Source organism: Oncorhynchus nerka, linkage group LG25 (genome assembly GCF_034236695.1).
Source record: "Oncorhynchus nerka isolate Pitt River linkage group LG25, Oner_Uvic_2.0, whole genome shotgun sequence".
Taxonomy (NCBI): domain Eukaryota; kingdom Metazoa; phylum Chordata; class Actinopteri; order Salmoniformes; family Salmonidae; genus Oncorhynchus; species Oncorhynchus nerka.
Window position 1 is genome coordinate 32523368 of NC_088420.1, and position 20965 is coordinate 32544332.

The 20965-nt window shown below is 41.1% G+C and overlaps 1 protein-coding gene across 5 annotated transcripts in view; it reads left to right on the top strand.

Annotated features, from left to right (window-relative positions):
• Positions 1 to 20162, top strand: part of LOC115109404 (myocyte-specific enhancer factor 2A-like) — a 116468-nt gene extending 96306 nt beyond the window's left edge. For 3 of the 5 annotated variants that reach the window (XM_029634251.2, XM_029634250.2, XM_029634248.2), the window contains exons 7-11: positions 10481 to 10665; positions 12604 to 12627; positions 15702 to 15825; positions 15982 to 16105; positions 16293 to 20162. In XM_029634251.2, the coding sequence (XP_029490111.1) occupies positions 10481 to 10665; positions 12604 to 12627; positions 15702 to 15825; positions 15982 to 16105; positions 16293 to 16650 (815 nt within the window). In that variant the 3' untranslated portion in view covers positions 16651 to 20162. The remainder of the gene's footprint in view (positions 1 to 10480; positions 10666 to 12603; positions 12628 to 15701; positions 15826 to 15981; positions 16106 to 16292) is intronic. The other 2 variants (XM_029634253.2, XM_029634252.2) reach the window with 1 other exon arrangement.
• The last annotated feature ends 803 nt before the right edge of the window (positions 20163 to 20965 follow it).

Genomic DNA, 20965 nt, shown 5'->3' on the forward strand with positions numbered 1-20965 from the left:
TATATACACTGCATACGGAAAATATTAATACGACCTTGACTTTTACCACATTTTGTTACGTTACGGCCTTATTCTAAAATGTATTCAATAGTTTTTTTCTCAACAATCTACATACAATACCCCATATTGACAAAGCAAAAACACGTTTTTAGAAATGTTTCCAAATGTATTAAAAATAAAAATGGAAATATCACATTTACATAAGTATTCAGAACCTTTACTCAGTTCTTTGTTGAAGCACCTTTGGCAGTGATTACAACTCGAGTCTTCTTGGCGCTACAAGCTTGGCACACCTGTATTTAGGGAGTTTCTTCCATTCTTCTCTGCAGATCCACTCAAGATCTGTCGGGTTGGATGGGGAGCGTCACTGCAGAGCTATTTTCAGGTCTCTCCAGAGATGTTAGATTGGGTTCAAGTCCGGGCTCTAGCTGGGCCACTCAAGGACATTCAGAGACTTCCCCTGAAGCCACTCCTGCGTTGTCTTGGCTGTGTGCTTAGGGTTGTTGTCCTGTTGGAAAGTGAACCTTCGCCCCAGTCTGAGGTCCTGAGCGCTCTGGAGCATCTCTCTGTACTTTGCTGACTAGTCTCCCAGTCCCTGCCGCTGATCACCTCCCTGACCAAGGCCCTTCTCCCGCCATTGCTCAGTTTGGCTGTGCGGCCAGCTCTAGGAAGAGTCTTGGTGGTTCCAAACTTCTTCCATTTAAGAATAATGGAGGCAAATGTGTCCTTTAGGACCTTCAATGCTGAATACATTTTTTGGTACCCTTTGCTAGATCTGTGCCTCAACACAATCCTGTTTCGGAGCTTTATGGACAATTTCTTCGACCTCATGGCTTGGTTTTTGCTCTGACATGCACTGTCAACTGTGGGACCTTATTTATACACAGGTGTGTGCCTTTCCAAAAAATGTCCAATGAATTTAATAAAGCACAGGTGGACTCCAATAAAGTTGTAGAAACATCTCAAGGATGATCAATGGAAACAGGATGCACCTGAGCTAAATTTTGAGTCTCATAGCAAAGGGTCTGAATACTTATGTAAATAAGCTATTTCTGTTTTTGCTTTGTCATTATGGGGTATTGTGTGTAGATTAATGAGGAAATTGTTTGATTTAATCAATTTTAGAATATGGCTGTCACGTAACAAAATATGGAAAAAGACAAGGGGTCTGAATACATTCCAAATGCACTGAATACTATATACAGACCACTTGACTTTTTCCACATTTTGTTACTCTAAAATTGATATTAAAAAACAATTTCATCAATCTACACACAATAGCCCTTAATGACTAAGCAAAAACATGTTATTAGAAATGTTTTTTTAAATGCCTTATTGACATAACTATTCAGACCCTTTGCTATGAGACTCTTTTTCCAAACTTTTTCCAAATTAACTCCATAATATCGACTGAAACATGGCAAACGTTGTTTAGAACCAATCCTCAAGGTGTTTTTCACATATCTCTTCAATGATGTATCGTTCCTGGAAGTGTGCTTCTCCCTCTGTTATCGCATGGTAAAATGATTGCCACTGGGAATTACGCACCAACTTAGACAAAGGACACCGGACGGACCCCTGGCAAATGTAGTCTCTTATGGCCAATCTTCCAATGATATGCCTACAAATACGTCACAATGCTGCAGACATTTTGGACGAACGGCAGAGAGCATAAGCTCGTTCACAGCACATTCACAGCCATATAAGGAGACGATAGTAAAACAGAGCTTCAGAAATTCAGCTCATTTCCTGTTTGAGGTAACATCTTGGTTTCGCCTGTAGCATCATTTCTGGGGCACTCACATATAATATCTTTGCAGTTTTGAAAACGTCAGAGTGTTTTCTTTCCAAAGCTGCCAATTATATGCATAGTCGAGCATCTTTTCGTGACAAAATATTGCGCTTAAAACGGGAAACGTTTTTTTATCCAATAATGACATAGCGCCCCCATAGGTTGAAGAGGTTAAGAACAAATTCTTATTTTCAATGACGGCCTAGGAACAGTGGGTTAACTGCCTGTTCAGGGGCAGAACGGCAGATTTTGTACCTTGTCAGTTCGGGGATTTGAACTTGCAACCTTTCGGTTACTAGTCCAATGCTCTAACCACTAGGCTACCCTGCCGCCCTTTAAAACTATAGATCTAAATGTAATTCTGTCCTGAATTGTGAGCCTAGATATGCTGGGTAGAAGTTTGAGTAAGAGGTTGGTGAGGTGATTCAATGCTCTGAGTCAGTGCTGTGTGAAATGTTTGGTCTGTCTGTATTTGGTCTTTGGCAGTGCTCGGAACCCTGACCCTGTGCTGGGTAAGCGGTAAGGTTGTGGGGTTGTATGTACCAAACTGGGTGGAACAGCAGAGACAGACTGCTTGGGAGAGAAACCTCTCTCTTCAGTGCTGCTGTCAGATGGCCATTTCTTACATAGCTCAGATTTTTCACAAGCTGCAGCTATTGGGAGAAGAGAGGCCTTTTGGACAAAGCAGACGGAATGCTCCTGTCTTGTACTGGTTGCTCTCTTTTCTCCCTCGGTGGTGTGGCTTTATATCTCTACTAAGAAGAGCTTACAAGCATGGAGAATGTCCTGGGAAATGCTCAGGATCAATGATTAAGCCTCGGGAATGGTGGCCCTGATCCGAACACTAATCCTACCTGTCATGCCAGCTCTTGTCCTTGGAAAGAAAACTCTCTTAATATTGACATGCACAGACAAAGTGCAAATTAATCATTTTGTCCATGGACATGACATCTCATTGCACCTTAGCATTTCTCTCTTCCACATTGTGGAAGCAGAAGTACTGCAGCTGGAAAGCTGTAGCTTTTTGGAGCCGTTGTCATAGTTTCCTTTCTGCAGCAGTGTGAAGGAAATACATTAGAGGCCTTTGTCATTTGATTGGAAATCGAGTATGTATTGATTCAGAATGAACATGAGCCTGTTTTCAATCCGAGAACATAATAATATTAAAACAAAAACATGAAAGTGTGTTTCTGTTAATGCACCACATCTTACGTTAAGCCACAATAGGATTTTCTATTTTCATACATTAATTTCACCCGTAGAACATTACAGGCAGTGCTAAATGTACACCGTGTTTAACTTGGGTAAATGAGGATCAGCAGAGAGGGTCATCTAGCACGTGAGAAGCACACAAGCCAGTGTTTAAATAAGGGGGAAAAAGTTTACATACACTAAATTGACTGTGCCTTTAAACAGCTTGGAAAATTCCAGAAAATTATGTCATGGCTTTAGAAGCTTCTGATAGGCTAATTGACATCATTTGAGTCAATTGGAGGTGTACTTGTGGATGTATTTCAAGGCCTACCTTCAAACTCAGTGCCTCTTTGCTTGGCATCATGGGAAAATCAAAAGAAATCAGCCAAGACCTCAGAAAAAAACTGTAGACCTCCACAAGTTTGGTTCATCCTTGGGAGCAATTTCCAAACGCCTGAAGATACCACGTTCATCTGTCCAAACAATAGTACGCAAGTATAAACACCATGGGACAACGCAGCCGTCATACCGCTCAGAAAGGAGACACGTTCTGTCTCCTAGAGACGAACGTACTTTGATGCGAAAAGTGCAAATCAATCCCAGAACAACAGCAAAGGACCTTGTGAAGATGCTGGAGGAAACAGGTACAAAGGTATCTATATCCACAGTAAAACGAGTCCTATATCGACATAAACGCCATAGAAAAAGCCAGACTACGGTTTGCAACTGCACATGGAGACAAAGATCATACTTTTTGGAGAAATATCCTCTGGTCTGATGAAACAAAAATAGAACTGTTTGGTCATAATGACCATCGTTATGTTTGGAGGAAAAAGGGGGAGACTTGCAAGCCAAAGAACACCATCCCAACCGTGAGGCACGGGGATGGGAGCATCATGTTGTGGGGGTGCTTTGCTGCAGGAGGGACTGGTGCACTTCACAAAATTGATGGCATTATGAGGAGGGGAATTTATGTGGATATATTGAAGCAACATCAGTCAGAAAGTTAAACCTTGGTCGCAAATGGGTCTTCCAAATGGACAAGGACTCCAAGCATACTTCCAAAGTTGTGGCAAAATGGCTTAAGGACAACAAAGTCAAGGTATTGGAGTGGTCATTACAAAGCCCTGACCTCAATCATATAGAAGATTTGTGGGCAGAACTGAAAAAAGTGTGTGAGCAAGGAGGCCTACAAACCTGACTCAGTTACACCAGCTCTGTCAGGAGGAATGGGCCAAAATTCACCCAACTCATTGTGGGAAGCTTGTGGAAGGCTACCCGAAACATTTGACCCAAGTAAAACAATGTAAAGGCAATGCTACCAAATACTGATTCTTAAAATAAAGTGTTGATCCTAACTGACCTAAACAGGGAGTTTTTACTAGGATTAAATGTCAGGAATTCTGAAAAACCGAGTTTAAATGTATTTGGCTAAGGTTTATGTAAAACTTCCGACTTCAACTGTATACACTACCGGTCAAAAGTTTTATAACACTTACTCATTCAAGGGTTTTTCTTTATTTTTGCTATTTTCTACATTGTAGAATAATAGTGAAGGCATCAAAACTATGAAATAACACATGGAATTATGTAGTAGCCAAAAACAAATCAAAATATTTTTTACATGTGAGATTCTTCAAATAGCCACCTTTGCCTTGATGACAGCTTTGCACACGCTTGGCATTCTCTCAACCAGCTTCACCTGGAATACTTTTCCAACAGTCTTGAAGGAGTTCCGTCATATGCTGAGCAATTGTTGGCTGCTTTGCGGCCCGACTCATCCCACAACATCTCAATTTGATTGAGGTTTGGGGGTTGCGGAGGCCAGATCATCTGATGCGGCACGCCATCACTCTCCTTCTTGGTAAAATAGCCCTTACACAGCCTGGAGGTGTGTTGGGTCATTGTCCTGTTGAAAAACAAATGATAGTCCCACTAAGCCCAAATCAGGTGGGATGGCGTATCACTGCAGAATGCTGTGGTAGCCATGCTGGTTAAGTGTGCCTTGAATTCTAAATAAATCACTGACAGTGTCACGAGCAAAGCACCCCCACACCATAACACCACCTCCTCCATGCTTCACAGTGGGATATACACATCCGTTTACCCACACTGCATCTCAAAAAAACACAGCGGTTGGAACCAAAAATCTCCAATTTGCACTCCAGACCAAAGGACAAATTTCCACTGGTCTAATGTCCATTGCTCATGTTTCTTGGCCCAAGCAAGTCTCTTCTTCTTATTGTTGTCTTAACAGTTGATGTTCAACTGAACAGTTGATGTTGATATGTGTCTGTTACTTGAACTCTGTGAAGCATTTATTTGGAAACTCTAATGAGCTTATCCTCTGCAGCAGAGGTAACTCTGGATCATTCCTGTGGCGGTCCTTATGAGAGACGGTTTCATCATAGCGCTTGATGGTTTTTGCAACTGCACTTGAAGAAACTTTATTGAAATTTCCCGTCTTAAAGTAATGATGTACTGTCGTTTCTCTTGGATTATTTGAGCTGTTCTTGACATAATATGGAGTTAGTATTTTACCAAATAGGGCTATGTTCTGTATGCCCCCATACCTTGTCACAACACAACTGATTGACTCGAATGCATTAATAAGAAGGAAAGAAATTCCACAAATTAACTTTAAAAAAGCCACACCTGTTAATTGAATTGCATTCCAGGTGACTACCTCATGAAGCTGGCTGAGAGAATGCCAAGAGACTGCAAAGCTGTCATCAAGGCAAAGGGAGGCAATTTGAAGAATCTCAAATATAAAATATATTTTGATTTGTTTAACACTTTTGGTTACAACATGATTCCATATGTGCCATTTCATAGTTTTGATGTCTTCACTATTATTCTACAATGTAGAAAATAGTAAAAATAAAGAAAAACTCTTGATTGAGTACGTGTTATATACAGTGGGGCAAAAAAGTATTTAGTCAGCCACCAATTGTGCAAGTTCTCCCACTTAAAAATATGAGAGAGGCCTGTAGTTTTCATCATAGGTACACTTCAACTATGACAGACAAAATTAGAAAAAAAATCCAGAAAATCACATTGTAGGAATTTTAACGAATTTATTTGCAAATTATGGTGGAAAATAAGTATTTGGTCAATAACAAAAGTTTATCTCAATACTTTGTTATATACCCTTTGTTGGCAATGACAGAGTTCAAACGTTTTCTGTATGTCTTCACAAGGTTTTCACACACTGTTGCTGGTATTTTGGCCCATTCCTCCATGGAGATCTCATCTAGAGCAGTGATGTTTTGGGGCTGTTGCTGGGCAACACGGACTTTCAACTCCAAAGAGTTTCTATGGGGTTGAGATCTGGAGACTGGCTAGGCCACTCCAGGACCTTGAAATGCTTCTTACGAAGCCACTCCTTCGTTGCCCGGGCGGTGTGTTTGGAATCATTGTCATGCTGAAAGACCCAGCCACGTTTCATCTTCAATGCCCATGCTGATGGAAGGAGGTTTTTCACTCAAAATCTCATGATACATGGCCCCATTCATTCTTTCCTTTACACGGATCAGTCGTCCCGGTCCCTTTGCAGAAAAACAGCCCCAAAGCATGATGTTTCCACCCCCATGCTTCACAGTAGGTATGGTGTTCTTTGGATGCAACTCAGCATTCTTTGTCCTCCAAACACAACGAGTTGAGTTTTTACCAAAAAGTTTTATTTTGGTTTCATCTGACCATATGACATTCTCCCAATCTTCTTCTGGATCATCCAAATGCTCTCTAGCAAACTTCAGACGGGCCTGGTCATGTACTGGCTTAAGCAGGGGGACACGTCTGGCACTGCAGGATTTGAGTCCCTAGTAGTGTGTTACTGATAGTAGTGTGTTACTGTAGTGTCCCGGCGTAGTGTGTTACTGATGGTAGGCTTTGTTACTTTGGTCCCAGCTCTCTGCAGGTCATTCACTAGGTCCCCCCGTGTGGTTCTGGGATTTTTGCTCACTGTTCTTGTGATCATTTTGACCCCACGGGGTGAGATTTTGCGTGGAGCCCCAGATCGAGCAAGATTATCAGTGGTCTTGTATGTCTTCCATTTCCTAATAATCGCTCCCACAGTTGATTTCTTCAAACCAAGCTGCTTACCTATTGCAGATTCAGTCTTCCCAGCCTGGTGCAGGTCTACAATTTTCTACAGTTTCTGGTGTCCTTTGACAGCTCTCTGGTCTTGGCCATAGTGGTGTTTGGAGTGTGACTGTTTGAGGTTGTGGACAGGTGTCTTTTATACTGATAACAAGTTCAAACAGGTGCCATTAATACAGGTAATGAGTGGAGGATAGAGGAGCCTCTTAAAGAAGAAGTTACAGGTCTGTGAGAGCCAGAAATCTTGCTTGTTTGTAGGTGACCAAATACTTATTTTCCACCATAATTTGCAAATTAATTCATTTAAAATCCTACAACGTGATTTTCTGGATTTTGTCTGTCATAGTTGAAGTGTACCTATGATGAAAATTACAGGCGTCTCTCATCTTTTTAAGTGGGAGAACTTGCACAATTGGTGGCTGACTAAATATATTTTTGCCCCACTGTATATATATATATATATTAGCATTCTATATATATATACATTCCTAATTAGCATTCTAATGTAGAATTGTTTATGTGATAAAGTCACACTGCTCAATGCATTAGGGCTGCTTTGCACACGGTTCCACTCTTGCCATGCTCTCTCTATTCCCACTCTGTCGAGCATTCAGAATGAGAGCTTGTCAATATGTAAGAGATGTCACTCTTCTCTCTGTTGTGCAATATGCCTGCAAGTTGTGCAGATTCTTTCATTAATGCCAGAGCGTTACAGTCTCTTGAAGAGCAATTACAAAGGTTGTTTGTGTGTCAAAAAGAGTCTATTTGAACATATTGTTCCTTTATTTCTAGACAACACTGGAAGCCGTAGCTATTCCCAGTAGATTACCACTTCTAATGTGTATGTTTTTTTTCCTTTAAAAAGCCTTCTAAACTGTATTTGTTTTATGTTAAGGGGCCCTCCAAGTGAAATATGGATTGGCATTCTTGGAAACACTACCGAGTGAGTGACTGTACTGTAATCTCTCACATACTGTGGCCCTGCTCTCTGTTTCCTGAGTCAAATCAATACCAGAGCACCCGCTAAAGAGTTTCTGTCCAGGCTCATTAATTATAATTTGCTCTCCTTTCCACTTAATCTATTAGAGGCTCTTGATTCACACCCATTAATCTTTTCTCATTAATGTGTATTCTCTTCCCTCACTGAGACTCATGTTCCTCTGGTGTTTGCTTAATGACAGTCAGGTCTGGTCAGATCTGCCTCACTTGCTCTGCGGTTCATTCTGGTGAAATCACGACTTAGTCAACAGAGTTTATTTTGTCTTACGTTCAGATGAAAACTGAAGGTTTGAGTGGTACAGACAACCTTGTAAGTTTGCTCCCACAGTGGGCGGTGTTAATTACTTACAACAAAAAGTATATTTATTTACCCAAACAGAAACTAAACATCATTGTACATGTCCTGGGGTCATTCACTGAGGATTTGATGGCAGAAGAACCATTCTGGTTCAGATGACACACAGAAAACAAATCCACAAATATGATTCTGCCAAAAGGCTTGTGATAATTTTCTCGTTTTAAAATGAACTGTGAGGTAAAAATAGTTGTTTCTATCTTGTAACAGTGCCCCATTTAGAAACCATTTAAAGGTCTAAAAGGGATGCTGGCACTAATTACATTTAAGTATTTTCTTCATCAGCTATTTTTAGGCATGGTCATCTGTACAAATGTACACTACAGTTATTCTGCATGTTGCTTTTGTGCACAACTGGCTTTAGTCCATGTCAAATTAGCTTCAAGGAGCATGTTTCTCCTCCGTTAGGCCCTAGTTACTGCCTACACATCCACGTTTGTAGGAACACTTTTGGACGGATTCCTTATGATGATATCATAGCTTCTGATCATTATCAGAGAGCTGTGTTGCTGCACCTTTTACAGTCATATCAAGCAAGATAGGACCCTCCCCCTCCCAAACTCCAGCCCAGATATAGCCTCACTTGATTTGCTCGCCCACTCCCACAATGGTTTCTGAGTAGAGCCGAGAAGAGAAGAAACCTCTGTGTGGAAATCCACAACCAGAGTTTTGCCTTTCAGAAAATAATTGATCTTTCTTAGAAATAAAGAAGTCTGATTTGCACTGACTTTCCAATAGTGAAGATACATTCTTTGCAACGGTTGTTGACCCAGATGGTACTCGTCCTCCAATGGACCTATGCTTATGTTAACGTATTGGATGTTTTGCCATAAGCAATAGCAGTGTCTGCTATTTATAGGGTTTGGGTCATTTACATGGCTAATTATATGCGTGCACCTTGGATTTTGCAGCATTCACTTCCAGTATAAGATGAAAGCGAGTGCTGGGAGCTATAGTAGTTTGCATTGCGTATGTTGTTGATTCAGCTGTGAGATACCATTGTATGTCTCATAACTGTTTATTTGGCCATGTATTGTGGTGTTTCTTATCTGTAGCTAGAGAGGTGATTGTTCCATTATTTCACAGAGCGAGGTCCTGCTTATTCTGCAGCTGGCTTGTGTTTCACTAGGTTCTATACAACACAATGGAGTACTCAGTTACTTGTTGAATTGTGTCACTGATCTCTTGATGAAATAATAGATAGCATAGATTCTTTCATCCCTCTGTTTCAAATAAAACAAATTACTATCTGTAATCTTTAAAAAAAAGCTGAATAATGGATCAAAACAAGTTAGAAACTGCTATTGAATTTGCTTATACTCTCACGTTGATACCATAGGATTTCATTGATTTCATTGCATTTATACCTCACATCAGTTCCATTCCATATATGCATGGTGTGACATGCACTGTAATGGTCCTTCTCCTGATCAGCTCTGAGATGGTGTCATTGCCCTGTGCTTTCTTTCACTTTGTTTTAGAGCTGCTGCCACAGGAAATGACTCTGGGTGGGGGGTAAACCAGCCTTATGACTCATTCTTCTGTAAATCTACCATTAGAGTAAAACAAGGAAATTACATTTCACACAAATGTATATAGTACCACGAATACAGTACTATGAGTACATAGTTTTGCGTAGCCAGACATAGTATTCCCATATTGTCACTTTAAAAAAAGTAACAATCTTTTAGCAAAGTGTTTTACCCAACTGTAATGGCATGCTATTCCCACCTTAAACAGCAGTCACAGTACATTTGTTAAGTGAATTGCTCCTCATCCCAGGATACAAGGAGCTGACTTTGATATCGTCACTCACAGCAAGAATGAAAGGCTCATCAATTCTGAAATGGACATTTTATTTTGGTAAATGTGCAGGATAATTATCAGAGTCTATTAAAACTTCCCAGAGGGTTGGGAACACTTAACGTTGCATGCCGTAGCAAGCTATGCAGCTTTAAATGGTTGGAGATTTGGCAGATGCCTGTTGTTGTGGTGGCTCACAGTCCCGTGATGGCTTTTGTCTCTGTGTGTCTCTCCAGGGAGTGGCTTTGTCAACTCCAGGGGCTCTCCGGGACTCCTGGGCACACCCAGCGGGAATGGCCTGGGGAAAGTTATGCCCACCAAGTCTCCACCGCCCCCTGGAGTGAACATGGGGATGGGAAACCGCAAGCCAGACCTGAGAGTGGTGATCCCCCCATCCAGCAAAGGCATGATGCCCCCACTGGTGAGTAGTCTACAGTCCCCACTCCTCACTGCACATGAGCAGACTGTAGGAACACTATGTATCTCTCAGTCCTAGGGCTGGCTTAGATTCTGGCTTAGAAGCATTCTCCTTTCCGCTCACATGTGTGCAACAGAGGGAGTTTCATTTTCCCTACACAGGATCGTGACGGTATCATTGTGGTATAGCGTGCCATGCTGGAAATGTTTTGGCGCAGGAGACAGTGTCATGAGGATATCAGTGCTGTCTGAGGACCCCTTTCCTCCTGGTGGGACTGATTGACGTGCAGCTTAGATTCACTTCCATCAACAGCAATCAGCAAGTAGCATTCGTTCTCATGCTGCATTTTTATTTGATCACCTACAGGAGCAAGATTCTGGACAGTGCCAAGCGCACAAACAGCGCTATAGCTAGTTGGTCTATATTTCTGAGGCCCAGTCACTCAATTATTCATATTGAAATGATAGGCCCTCTCTAATTATTATAATGAAGGTGCAGAGCACCGGAGGCTCCACTAGACTGTCTCATCAATCTAAATGAGAAGAAAGAGAAAGAGGAAAAAAGTGTTCAGAAATTGGCCAGTAATAGACTCTTTCCAACCTGCATGTTGCTGGAGCTCTCAGCAACGGGAGTTCCTCCAAGACACAGAGGCGTTGTTTGGATCAGGGGTGCCCGTAGCTTGGGCACCTGTGATCCATCCACCAGCCTGGAGCAGGGGATCAACATGTGTATGGTACTGTTACCATGCCAGCATCTGGAAGTGGTAGAGCTCCATACGTCACAAAGACAAAGCATTATTTTAGATATAACTGGTAGAATGGTTCAGACAGAGAGAATTTAGAAGGCCTGAATGTGTCAGTAGTATTGAGATGAAAGGGAGGGCCTGCTCTGCTCTGTCAGTGTAAACGCAACATTCCAGATAGGTTAAGGCTTTGGGGGCTGGCAGGTCTGCAGACAGCCTGTCATTAGGCCATAATGGTATTAAATTAATCACATCTCAGTGTGACAGAGTGGGGATGAAGGCTTAATCAGGGGCCCAGTGTGAGCCAGATAATATCTTGTCGCCCTTGTCGTGTCTTCCTGATGCTATTGATTGAGTGTGGTATTAAGACAGTCCTGGCCAGGGCACAGGGAAGTTGGAAGAGGGGCTTCCAGTTAGTCTCTTGTGTAGCAGAACAGTAGCCCTCAGATACAGAGAGACCCCAGTAATCCCTAGGTGAAACAAACATGCACAATATGCAGGCTTACTTTACTTTATCAATATATTACATTGACTGGTACCTCGTTGACTACTTTACATGAGCTACAAAGATTTGTTTTTTCATGAGTTGACCGAACTAGTCAGTCTTAGTTTCTTGAACACAGTTTTTTTTAAAGTGGAGAGCCTTCCAAATGAGTCACGTTAGAGCCTCAGGGTTGATGAAGTAATTTGATTGACATAGTTGTGTATTGATGCATGAGAGGTTAAGAACTTATTCAATGTGAGGTTAAGTCCAAGTCAAAGTGTGTTTGCTGACTTAAACTCTTCACCTTAGAGTTAATCCATTTCGGTTTTACATCAGTAACCTTCTGAGTAGCGAATAGTGGTGGATCCAAAATCATAGGTCAAACTCAGAAATGGTCACAAAAACAATGCTAAAGTGTTATAACATGGTCATTTAGCAGACTCTTCTATCCAAAGTATTTCAGGGAAGTTCATGAGTCCACAAAGAAATTGATTGACATTGCATTTGACAAAGAGGGTTTTGCAAGGTTACATGAATAGCAGAGGACAGGGTGAATTTGTAAGTCTAGAGGTCAGGCACGTCTAGATGACTTTTAGTTGTGGAATACAATCAGGCAATTAGGACTTTGGATTTCAACATTAAAAGGGTGACTGTAGAAGCCATCCTGACCTTCTCTTGTAACCCTGCCTCTCTTCTTCTCTTCTGTTGAGAGCAGTCAGAGGAAGAGGAAATGGATTTGGTGAGTTTTAAGAAATGCCTGAGAAAAATGGCTGAATGAGCACACTTTAAATCGTAACAACAGAAAGAGGCATATAGATCAGTAACACGTGTTCAGGAGTGACAGCTGTACTTGAACTGTAGATTTGAATAACTTGAACTGGGTTTATTGAATTGATTTGATTGAATGCATTTTATTTTTATAAAGACTAAATTGAGAAATGAACAGTAGCATCAGTGTGTCACTGCATGTTTTAGGCCTGGCCTGTTAAAGATGCCTCAACCTGTCTAATGTGCTGTGCACCGCCACTCCCATGTGTTGTTCAGGGAATGCCAGACATCCTGCTGGGTTTGTGTGTGTTTCTGTTTGTTTGCGAGTGAGCACACAATGCACATGTTCACAAGAACTATCAGACAGGTCCTACATCAATCTTGTGTCTGGTTACTTCAAGAAAGTAGTTTGGACAGACATCAAATATTATTTAGTCAAACGAAAGGTTTCGTAATATCACAAAAATTCCAAAGTAACTTCCCAAGAAGAGATTTCAGATCTTGGATTTATTTTTCTAATTGGGAGGGGCAGATTACTTCATTGTGGATTAAGTCTCTGAAGAAGTTTGTTTTTGATGATGTCACCTCGTTGGAGAGAATAGGAGCAGCAGATATTTATCAAACTGTCATGATGCAATATTGCCTCAAATGTAACCTTCAGCTGCACTATATTACAAGGATATGCCTTATGTGTTTGCTACACTTATTGAGTAAAGGTGTCTCTTGATGTTATTCCCACCCAGATCCCAAACAGTCCTGCTGCTCATGCTAAATGTCATTTTGCCTCTATCAGGTGCTAGCAAATACAGTGCATTCGGAAAGTATTCAGACCCCTTGACGTTTTCTACAATTTGTTATGTTACAGCCTTATTCTAAATTTTATGAAATTATTTTTTTCTTAATAAACGTACACACAATACCCTATAATGACAAAGCAAAAACAGGTTTTTAGGAATGTTTGCACATTTATAAAAAATGTCAAACAGAAATATTGCATTTACATAAGTATTCAGACCCTTTACTCAGTGCTTTGTTGAAGCACCTTTGGCAGTGATTACAGCCTCGAGTCTTCTTGGGTATGACGCTGCAAGCTTGGCACAGCTGTATTTGGGTAGTTTATCCCATTGTTCTCTGCAGATCCTCTAAAACTCTGTCAGGTTGGATGGGGAGCATCGCTGCAGAGCTATTTTCAGGTCTCTCCAGAGATTTTCTATCGGGTTCAAATCTGGGCTCTGGCTGGGACACTCAAGGACATTCAGAGACTTGTCCAGAAGCCACCTTGTTGTCTTGGCTGTGTGCTTAGGGTTGTTGTCCTGTTGGAAGGTGAACCTTCGCCCCAGTCTGAGGTCCTGAGCGCTCTGGACTATGTTTTCATCAAGGATCTCTCTGTACTTTGCTCCATTAATCTTCCCCTCGAACCTGATTAGTCTCCCAGTCCCTGCCTCTGAAAAACATCCCCACAGTATGATGCTACCAGCACCATGCTTTACCGTATGGATGGTACCAGGTTTCCTCCAGACGTGACGCTTGTCACAAGAGTTCAATCTTGGTTTCATCAGAGCAGAGAATCTTTCCCTTTAGGTGCCTTTTGGCAAACTCCAAGCGGGCTGTCATGTGCCTTTTACTGAGGAGTGGCTTCTCTGGCCACTATATGATGGAGGCCACTGTGTTCTTGGGCACCTTCATTACTGTAGACATTTTTGGTACCCTTCCCCAGATCTGTGTCTCGACACAATCCTGTCTCAGAGCTCTACGGACAATTCCTTCGACCTCATTGCTAGGTTTTTGCTCTTACATGCACTGTTACATGTGGGACCTTATGTAGACAGGTGTGTGCCTTTCTAAATCATGTCCAATCAAGTTAATATAGTACAGGTGGACTCCAATCAAGTTGTAGAAACATCTCAAGGATGATCAATGGAAACAGGATGCACCTGAGCTCCATTTTGAGTCTCATAGCAAAGGGTCTGTTTTTTTTTATTTGGAATGCATTTGCAAAAATGTCAAAAACCTGTTTTCACTTTATCATTATGGGGTAGTGTGTGTAGATTGATGAAACATTTTTATTCAACCCATTTTAGAATAAGGCTGTAACGTAACAAAATGTGGAAAAAGGGAAGTCGTCTGAATACTTTCCGAATGCACTGTATGTCTCACTTTTAGATCAGAACAAACAAGTGTAGCATTCAAAGTTGATAGAGGTACATAATGGACAGAATGTTATAACCTCAGAAGATTTGAATAAAGCATGCATAGATCTTTGGGAAATGAGTTCAGTGTGAGTGTGTGGGCCTGGTGAGTGTAGTAGGCTGCCTCAGAGCTTTTGTGGTCCTGTTGCTGCCTTATGAAGGCACTGCGTTGTGTGTGACTGTGTGCTTAGGACAGCATGCCAGCCACTGCAGCCAGGATTGCGGTTTTAAAAGGAGTTAGTAGTAGCTACTGTATATTATCCAAATGTAGGACCCATCTCTTTTTGTATCAGGCTTAAGAAATCTGCCATCTGTAAACGACTTGAGTGCTGAAGAGCATTTGCCTTAGCTTGTAAGGAAAATTGAATATGAAAAAGATTGCATATCAGCACCAATCCCACTATTGTATATGGTAAAACGATATCATACTTCAAAACTATATTCCCTTATCCATAATCCCTACATTGAATAACTGTTAAGAGATTTATCCACAAACAACAGCCCTCTTCTCAATATTGGACAAACACATGCAATGTCTTTACTTAATGGGATTGAGTTTTATGCTTATTGTGCATATTGTCAAGCCGTTGTCATATAACAAGCCTCAATATGTTATCTGGATTGTAGCTACATGTGACATGAAGCTACAATGCCCCCTCTTGGTGGAAAGTAGTATCACAACACATTTGTCCACTCACAATAATAATGGTCTTTATCAAGTTACTACATAAAAACATATAAAATGTAATCTATAACAACTGACATTTTGTATAATTTGGGTTCACTACAGTAAGGCCTATAGGGCCATACTGTTGCTTTGTTCATTACATCTGTGTTTTCCTGGTTTTGTTTGCAGAACACCCAAAGGCTAAGCAGCTCCCAGTCCCAGCCACTGGCCACCCCAGTAGTGTCTGTCACCACCCCCAGCCTGCCCCCTCAAGGCCTGGTCTACTCAGGCATGCCCACCGCTTACAACACCGGTGAGTCTACCCCTCTGTCCCCTGCCACAGCTGCCTCAGCCCTGCCTGCCTGGCTGTTACTGATTGGTCTGGTCTCCTGTGGTGAGAGGTGTTGCTGCAGTAACAGTGGGAGGGGGATTGTGTGTAACTCACTGTTCTCTGGTGCTGTTGTTGCAGAGTACTCCCTGAGCAGTGCAGAGATCTCCTCCCTACAGGGCTTCGGCTCTCCAGGGCTCTCTCTGGGCTCCATGTCGGCATGGCAACAACATCAACTGGGCCAGACAGCTCTCAGTTCTTTGGTGTGAGTAACACATTAGCAAACACACACACATACACATTAAGAAACCCACACATGAACACACATTATATACACATTCAAACTACATAGCTTGTGCTCCTTTAAATATCCCTTTTCCAACCACCACTCCAAGAACCTGATCTATGTCACTCTCCAAATGGCCACTGAGCCCGTGCTGTTTCTCTCACAGGGGTGGTGGTCACCTACCTCAGGGCTCCAACCTCTCTATCAACACAAGCCAAAATATCAATATCAAGTCAGAACCCATCTCCCCTCCTCGGGAGCGCGTCACCCCCTCTGGCTTCCACCAGCAGCAGCAACAGCAGCGGCATCAGCAGCAGCAGGCGTCCAGCCGGCAGGACCTGGGCCGCTCGCCAGTGGACAGCCTCAGCTCCTCCTGCAGCTCATACGATGGCAGCGACCGCGAGGACCACCGGCCAGACTTCCACACCTCCTCCATGGGGCTGGGCAGACCCCCGGCCGGCACCGAGGACAACAGGGCGAGCCCTTCTGTCAAGCGCATGCGCATGGACACCTGGGTGACATAGAGCCACATGGTCAAGCCTCCAGTCACCAGCTAGTCAGAGGGAGGGAGGGAGGGAGTAGACTTGGGGGAGAGATGGATGGGGTAGGAAAGGTCCTTATAGTTATCATTATAATATTATTATTTAACTCCATTTCATTTTGTAAGAAGGAGAATGGCAAATACAATTAAAGGACATATCTAAATTAAATACGTCTCACATGAATAAGAAGAGCATTCAAGTAGTTGGACTGAATTATGTACACAAACAGATGTTATCAGGTACTGGGTGCAATCAAGATTATGTTTGCAGGAGTCCGATGTTCAAAGAAAAAAAAGCAAATGAAACAATCTAGTTTATTGTAGTCACTGGTCTAGTCTGGCACTTACTTGTAGTTGCTGTTTTTGCTGTTGTGGTTGCAAGTTGCAAACAATCAAAGAAAGTCTGAGTGTTGCCTACTGGCTGAGGGCCCCTGCTTGTGGCGTCCACTGTTAGAGCGCAAGTTTCCAACATGATGGTGTAACCGCGTACACCTTTAATCTCATACAATGTTGACTCAATTTGTCTCTTCTATTAAGTTATTACATCAAATCGATGTGAAATCTCATTTAAAAACAAAATCGACCTCAGAGACACTACAACATAGTAATTTGAAAGAGGTAGAATTTCTCTCGTGGGGTTTGACAGGAAAAGCTATCATGTATGGGAAGGACATGGCTCAGAGTCATGTGATTAGTTCTAAAAGAGAGGAAAAGTATATTGCAATAATAACATATTCATTTTATAATCTGATATGGGAAATTAAGATAATGGGAAATGGTCCAGTTGAACTGGTAGCATAGTAATAGGAAGAAATATTCTCATTGCTCCAACAATTCATTGGTAATGTAAGCCAAAGCTGTACTGTATGTTTATTTGTTATTTTGTAGCTATGTTTTCCTAGCAATTCTCTCAAAAACAACTGTTTATCTTAGTTATGTTTTTACTGTGCTCTGTTACAACCAATACGAAGACATGCAAGCCAGATCTTGAATCAATATCTAAAGCCATGAACACTTGATGTTCTGTTTGTAAAATTCTAAATTTGAGCCAAATGTTTTCTTTTGTTATGTAAATAGCAACTTTAATATTTATCACCTTGGTGTTAAGTACGTGTGTATTGTACCATCACCAGATTCAAGAAAAAGGTATATTTTTGTGGATTACTGCCATGTTTACCCAGCGAGATCCTTATTAAGTAGAGTATTCACTGGTTAATATTTACTATTTTGTTAATTATACTGTGCTTTCTTTAAAATTTTGTTATTACTGTTTTAAAATCAGTGGATTTATTTCCAGAGTAGTTTTTTGGGTCATTTTCCCTTTAATAGTGGTGAATATCTGTCCCTAGGAAATTGTAATAACAGTGCTGTGAGGTTAAAGTTCCTGTATACCGTATGTTGTGAAGGAAAATCGCAATACTAAGGATAATGTGGTTCCTTCTATTGTGTTAACTATTTACCTGCAGCTGCTGGATACTCTGCCAACTTTCAAACCCAAGGTCCCATCTCAGCATTGCAAAACCGCCCATTGTGATTGTGCTTAGCTCAATCGAAAGATATGCCATATCATGAACCATGCCAATAAACCTATTTATGGTTAATGAAATTATCCATCGATAGATCACTCTGGTGAATTTTTTCACATTGAGTAAACTAAGTTACAAACGTTGTAAATATCATAGCCTAAATGTACATCTCAGTCATGATTATGTATAAAATGTATCCATTTTATAAATTGGCACAGTAAAATATCCTTTGTAAATGCCCCATCACTAGTAGGAAATGAATAATCCAGAAATCATGATGTCATAAACAGGGTGTAGTACTGGTGAGGGGAAACAGCCATTTTCTGTTTCACTGTTGTATGTTTGCCTGTGTGAGCATATCAGACCATGCAGAGGCATGTAGGTCATTGTCTGTTACAGGTGGCCCTGGATTCATTATACCCAATCCTCACAGTGACTAAGTGTCAGAGAATTCAGCAGCTAAAACGTAGTAGAGACAATGCAACTAAATTGACTTGATCTCACACTGCTGGATTGCACACATTTGTATGAGAATTGTGTTGTACAAAAGGAGTCTCTCTTTATATTTGCTATATTTTCCCTTGTGTGTTTCTTCTCCATGCCCACCTCCACCCTTTCATTTGATCCATAGCATAGCAGTTGGCCATAAGCCAATAGTGATCTATGTAGTTTACAACTCATACTCTGTCCAGATGGGACCCCAACAAAATGTGACTTGAAGGGTCCAGTCTACTATTAGATGTTATTGCAAGTCCCATATAGTCACCCTCAGTACTAGAATGAAGATTTGCGGATATGATGAAGTAGGAACTATGTGCTTAGGGCCTACAGGGCCTGAGCAGATGAAAATATGACTGTTAACCTTTAGTCCTTAAGTGCCACTGTGTGAGGGAGCGTGATAGGCAGTTGCACATCAATTTGAAATCATGTAAACCTTTTTGAACACATTGTTTTCCTCAGTCTTGATCAATTCAGAAATATTTTAGAGATGCATAAGAAACACAACATAACTTATTAATATCAAATTTAACACTTCAGGTTACAGAATAGCAATAAAACCATTACACTATTCTTAAAAGGCAGTAGCAGTATTTTTTTTTATAACTTCATCACACAATTACATGCACACTTTAGCACTTGGTAGGATATCAGGGAATTTTTCTAGGTTCACTCTTTATATGCACGGTTAGAAAATAGCCTTATCCCAAAGAATTACTCATGTTATACATCAAGAAAAGCCTCACAAAGCTCCAAACTTGCACCCCTACAGCTAAAGAAGCTGACATACATTACAGTACATAGACTGGATAATCACACTCCCCTGAAATCAGATTCACACAAGGAATGTATTGAGAATGTAAAGGGATAGACTTGCTTTTTTGGTCTATGTGCTGTGTAAAAATATGCACAACTATTGAATGTGAAAGAACAGGATTTAAGGAGACAACAGAACTTTGTTTGAAGTACTTTCTTCACTTTGCTTTGCGAGAGTAAGCCTACAATGCTTTGCTTTATGGCTTTTACAAAACAGAACTATGTGTTTGGTAATTGTTGTAGTTAATAGTTCACTTAAAGAAGCTGTTTGCGGTTTGGATGCTCAAACCGTTTGGCGGCACAAGCTGGACTTTGTTGCCATGAATGAAACAAACTGTTTCAAAATCAAGAGAGAATTTTAAGTTAATCTGCATTTTATTTCCCTTGAATGTGTTGTTTTATCTTCATTATACAATAAATATTCTAGTGAACTTTTTATTGAATGACTAAGATACCAAGCTAGAGATTGTTGTACAAATTTGTATTCTACATTCACTAAAAGTAAAACTATTGGCTTTTACTGTGTATTTTAGGTTATCTCACTCATCCTGTATAAAATGAAGTAAACAACTCTCTTACCTAGATTTTGTCCCCCTGTGAAGTCCCCAACAATAGAGACTGTCAGCTTTATTAAACACCTCAATGTATGCTTAAACACTAACTCTATGTGCCTTCATATGGGAGTGGGAGTGATGGAGAGGAAAGTGTCCCAATTCATTATTTACAAGCATCATTTCATGTTCACAAAAGGTCAGCACAAGTTGGCTTTCATAATACAGAAGTGCAGGAAGTGCGTTTTCAAACCGAATAGTTCACATTGTCATTGATCTTTTTGGAAAACCTTCATTCAGACACTACAGGCTATTATACATTGAGTATACAACACCTTAAAAACACCTTCTCTTTCCATGACATAGACTGACCGGGTGACAGCTATAATTCCTTATTGATGTCACTTGTTAAATCCACTTCAAGGGGAGGAGATGGGTTAACGAAGGATTTGAGACAATTGAGAATTGGATTGTGGGTGTTTGCCATTCAGAGGGTGAATGGGCAAGACAAAATATTTAAGTGCCTTTGAACTGGGTATGGTAGCAGGTGCCAGGCGTACTGGTTTGTGACAAGAACTGCAAACATTGTAGTCAACATGGGCCAGCATCCCTGTGGAACGCTCAACACCTTGTACAGTCCATGTCCTGACAAATTGAGGCTGTTCCGAAGGCAAAGGTGGGGGTTCAACTCAATATTAGGAAGGTGTCCTAATGTTTCGTATACTCCGTGTACACATAGGCAGGAATGTTGAACTACAGTTGTGCAGTACCAATGCTTACTGGCAGGTGGATGGGAAAGATATTCTGGGACTCCTGCATAGCCTGACCATAATCAATACACTTTTTAGCCATTATATGCTAACATTAATACTACCAGTAAAATAGGAGGACCCTACTGTCAGTGTGT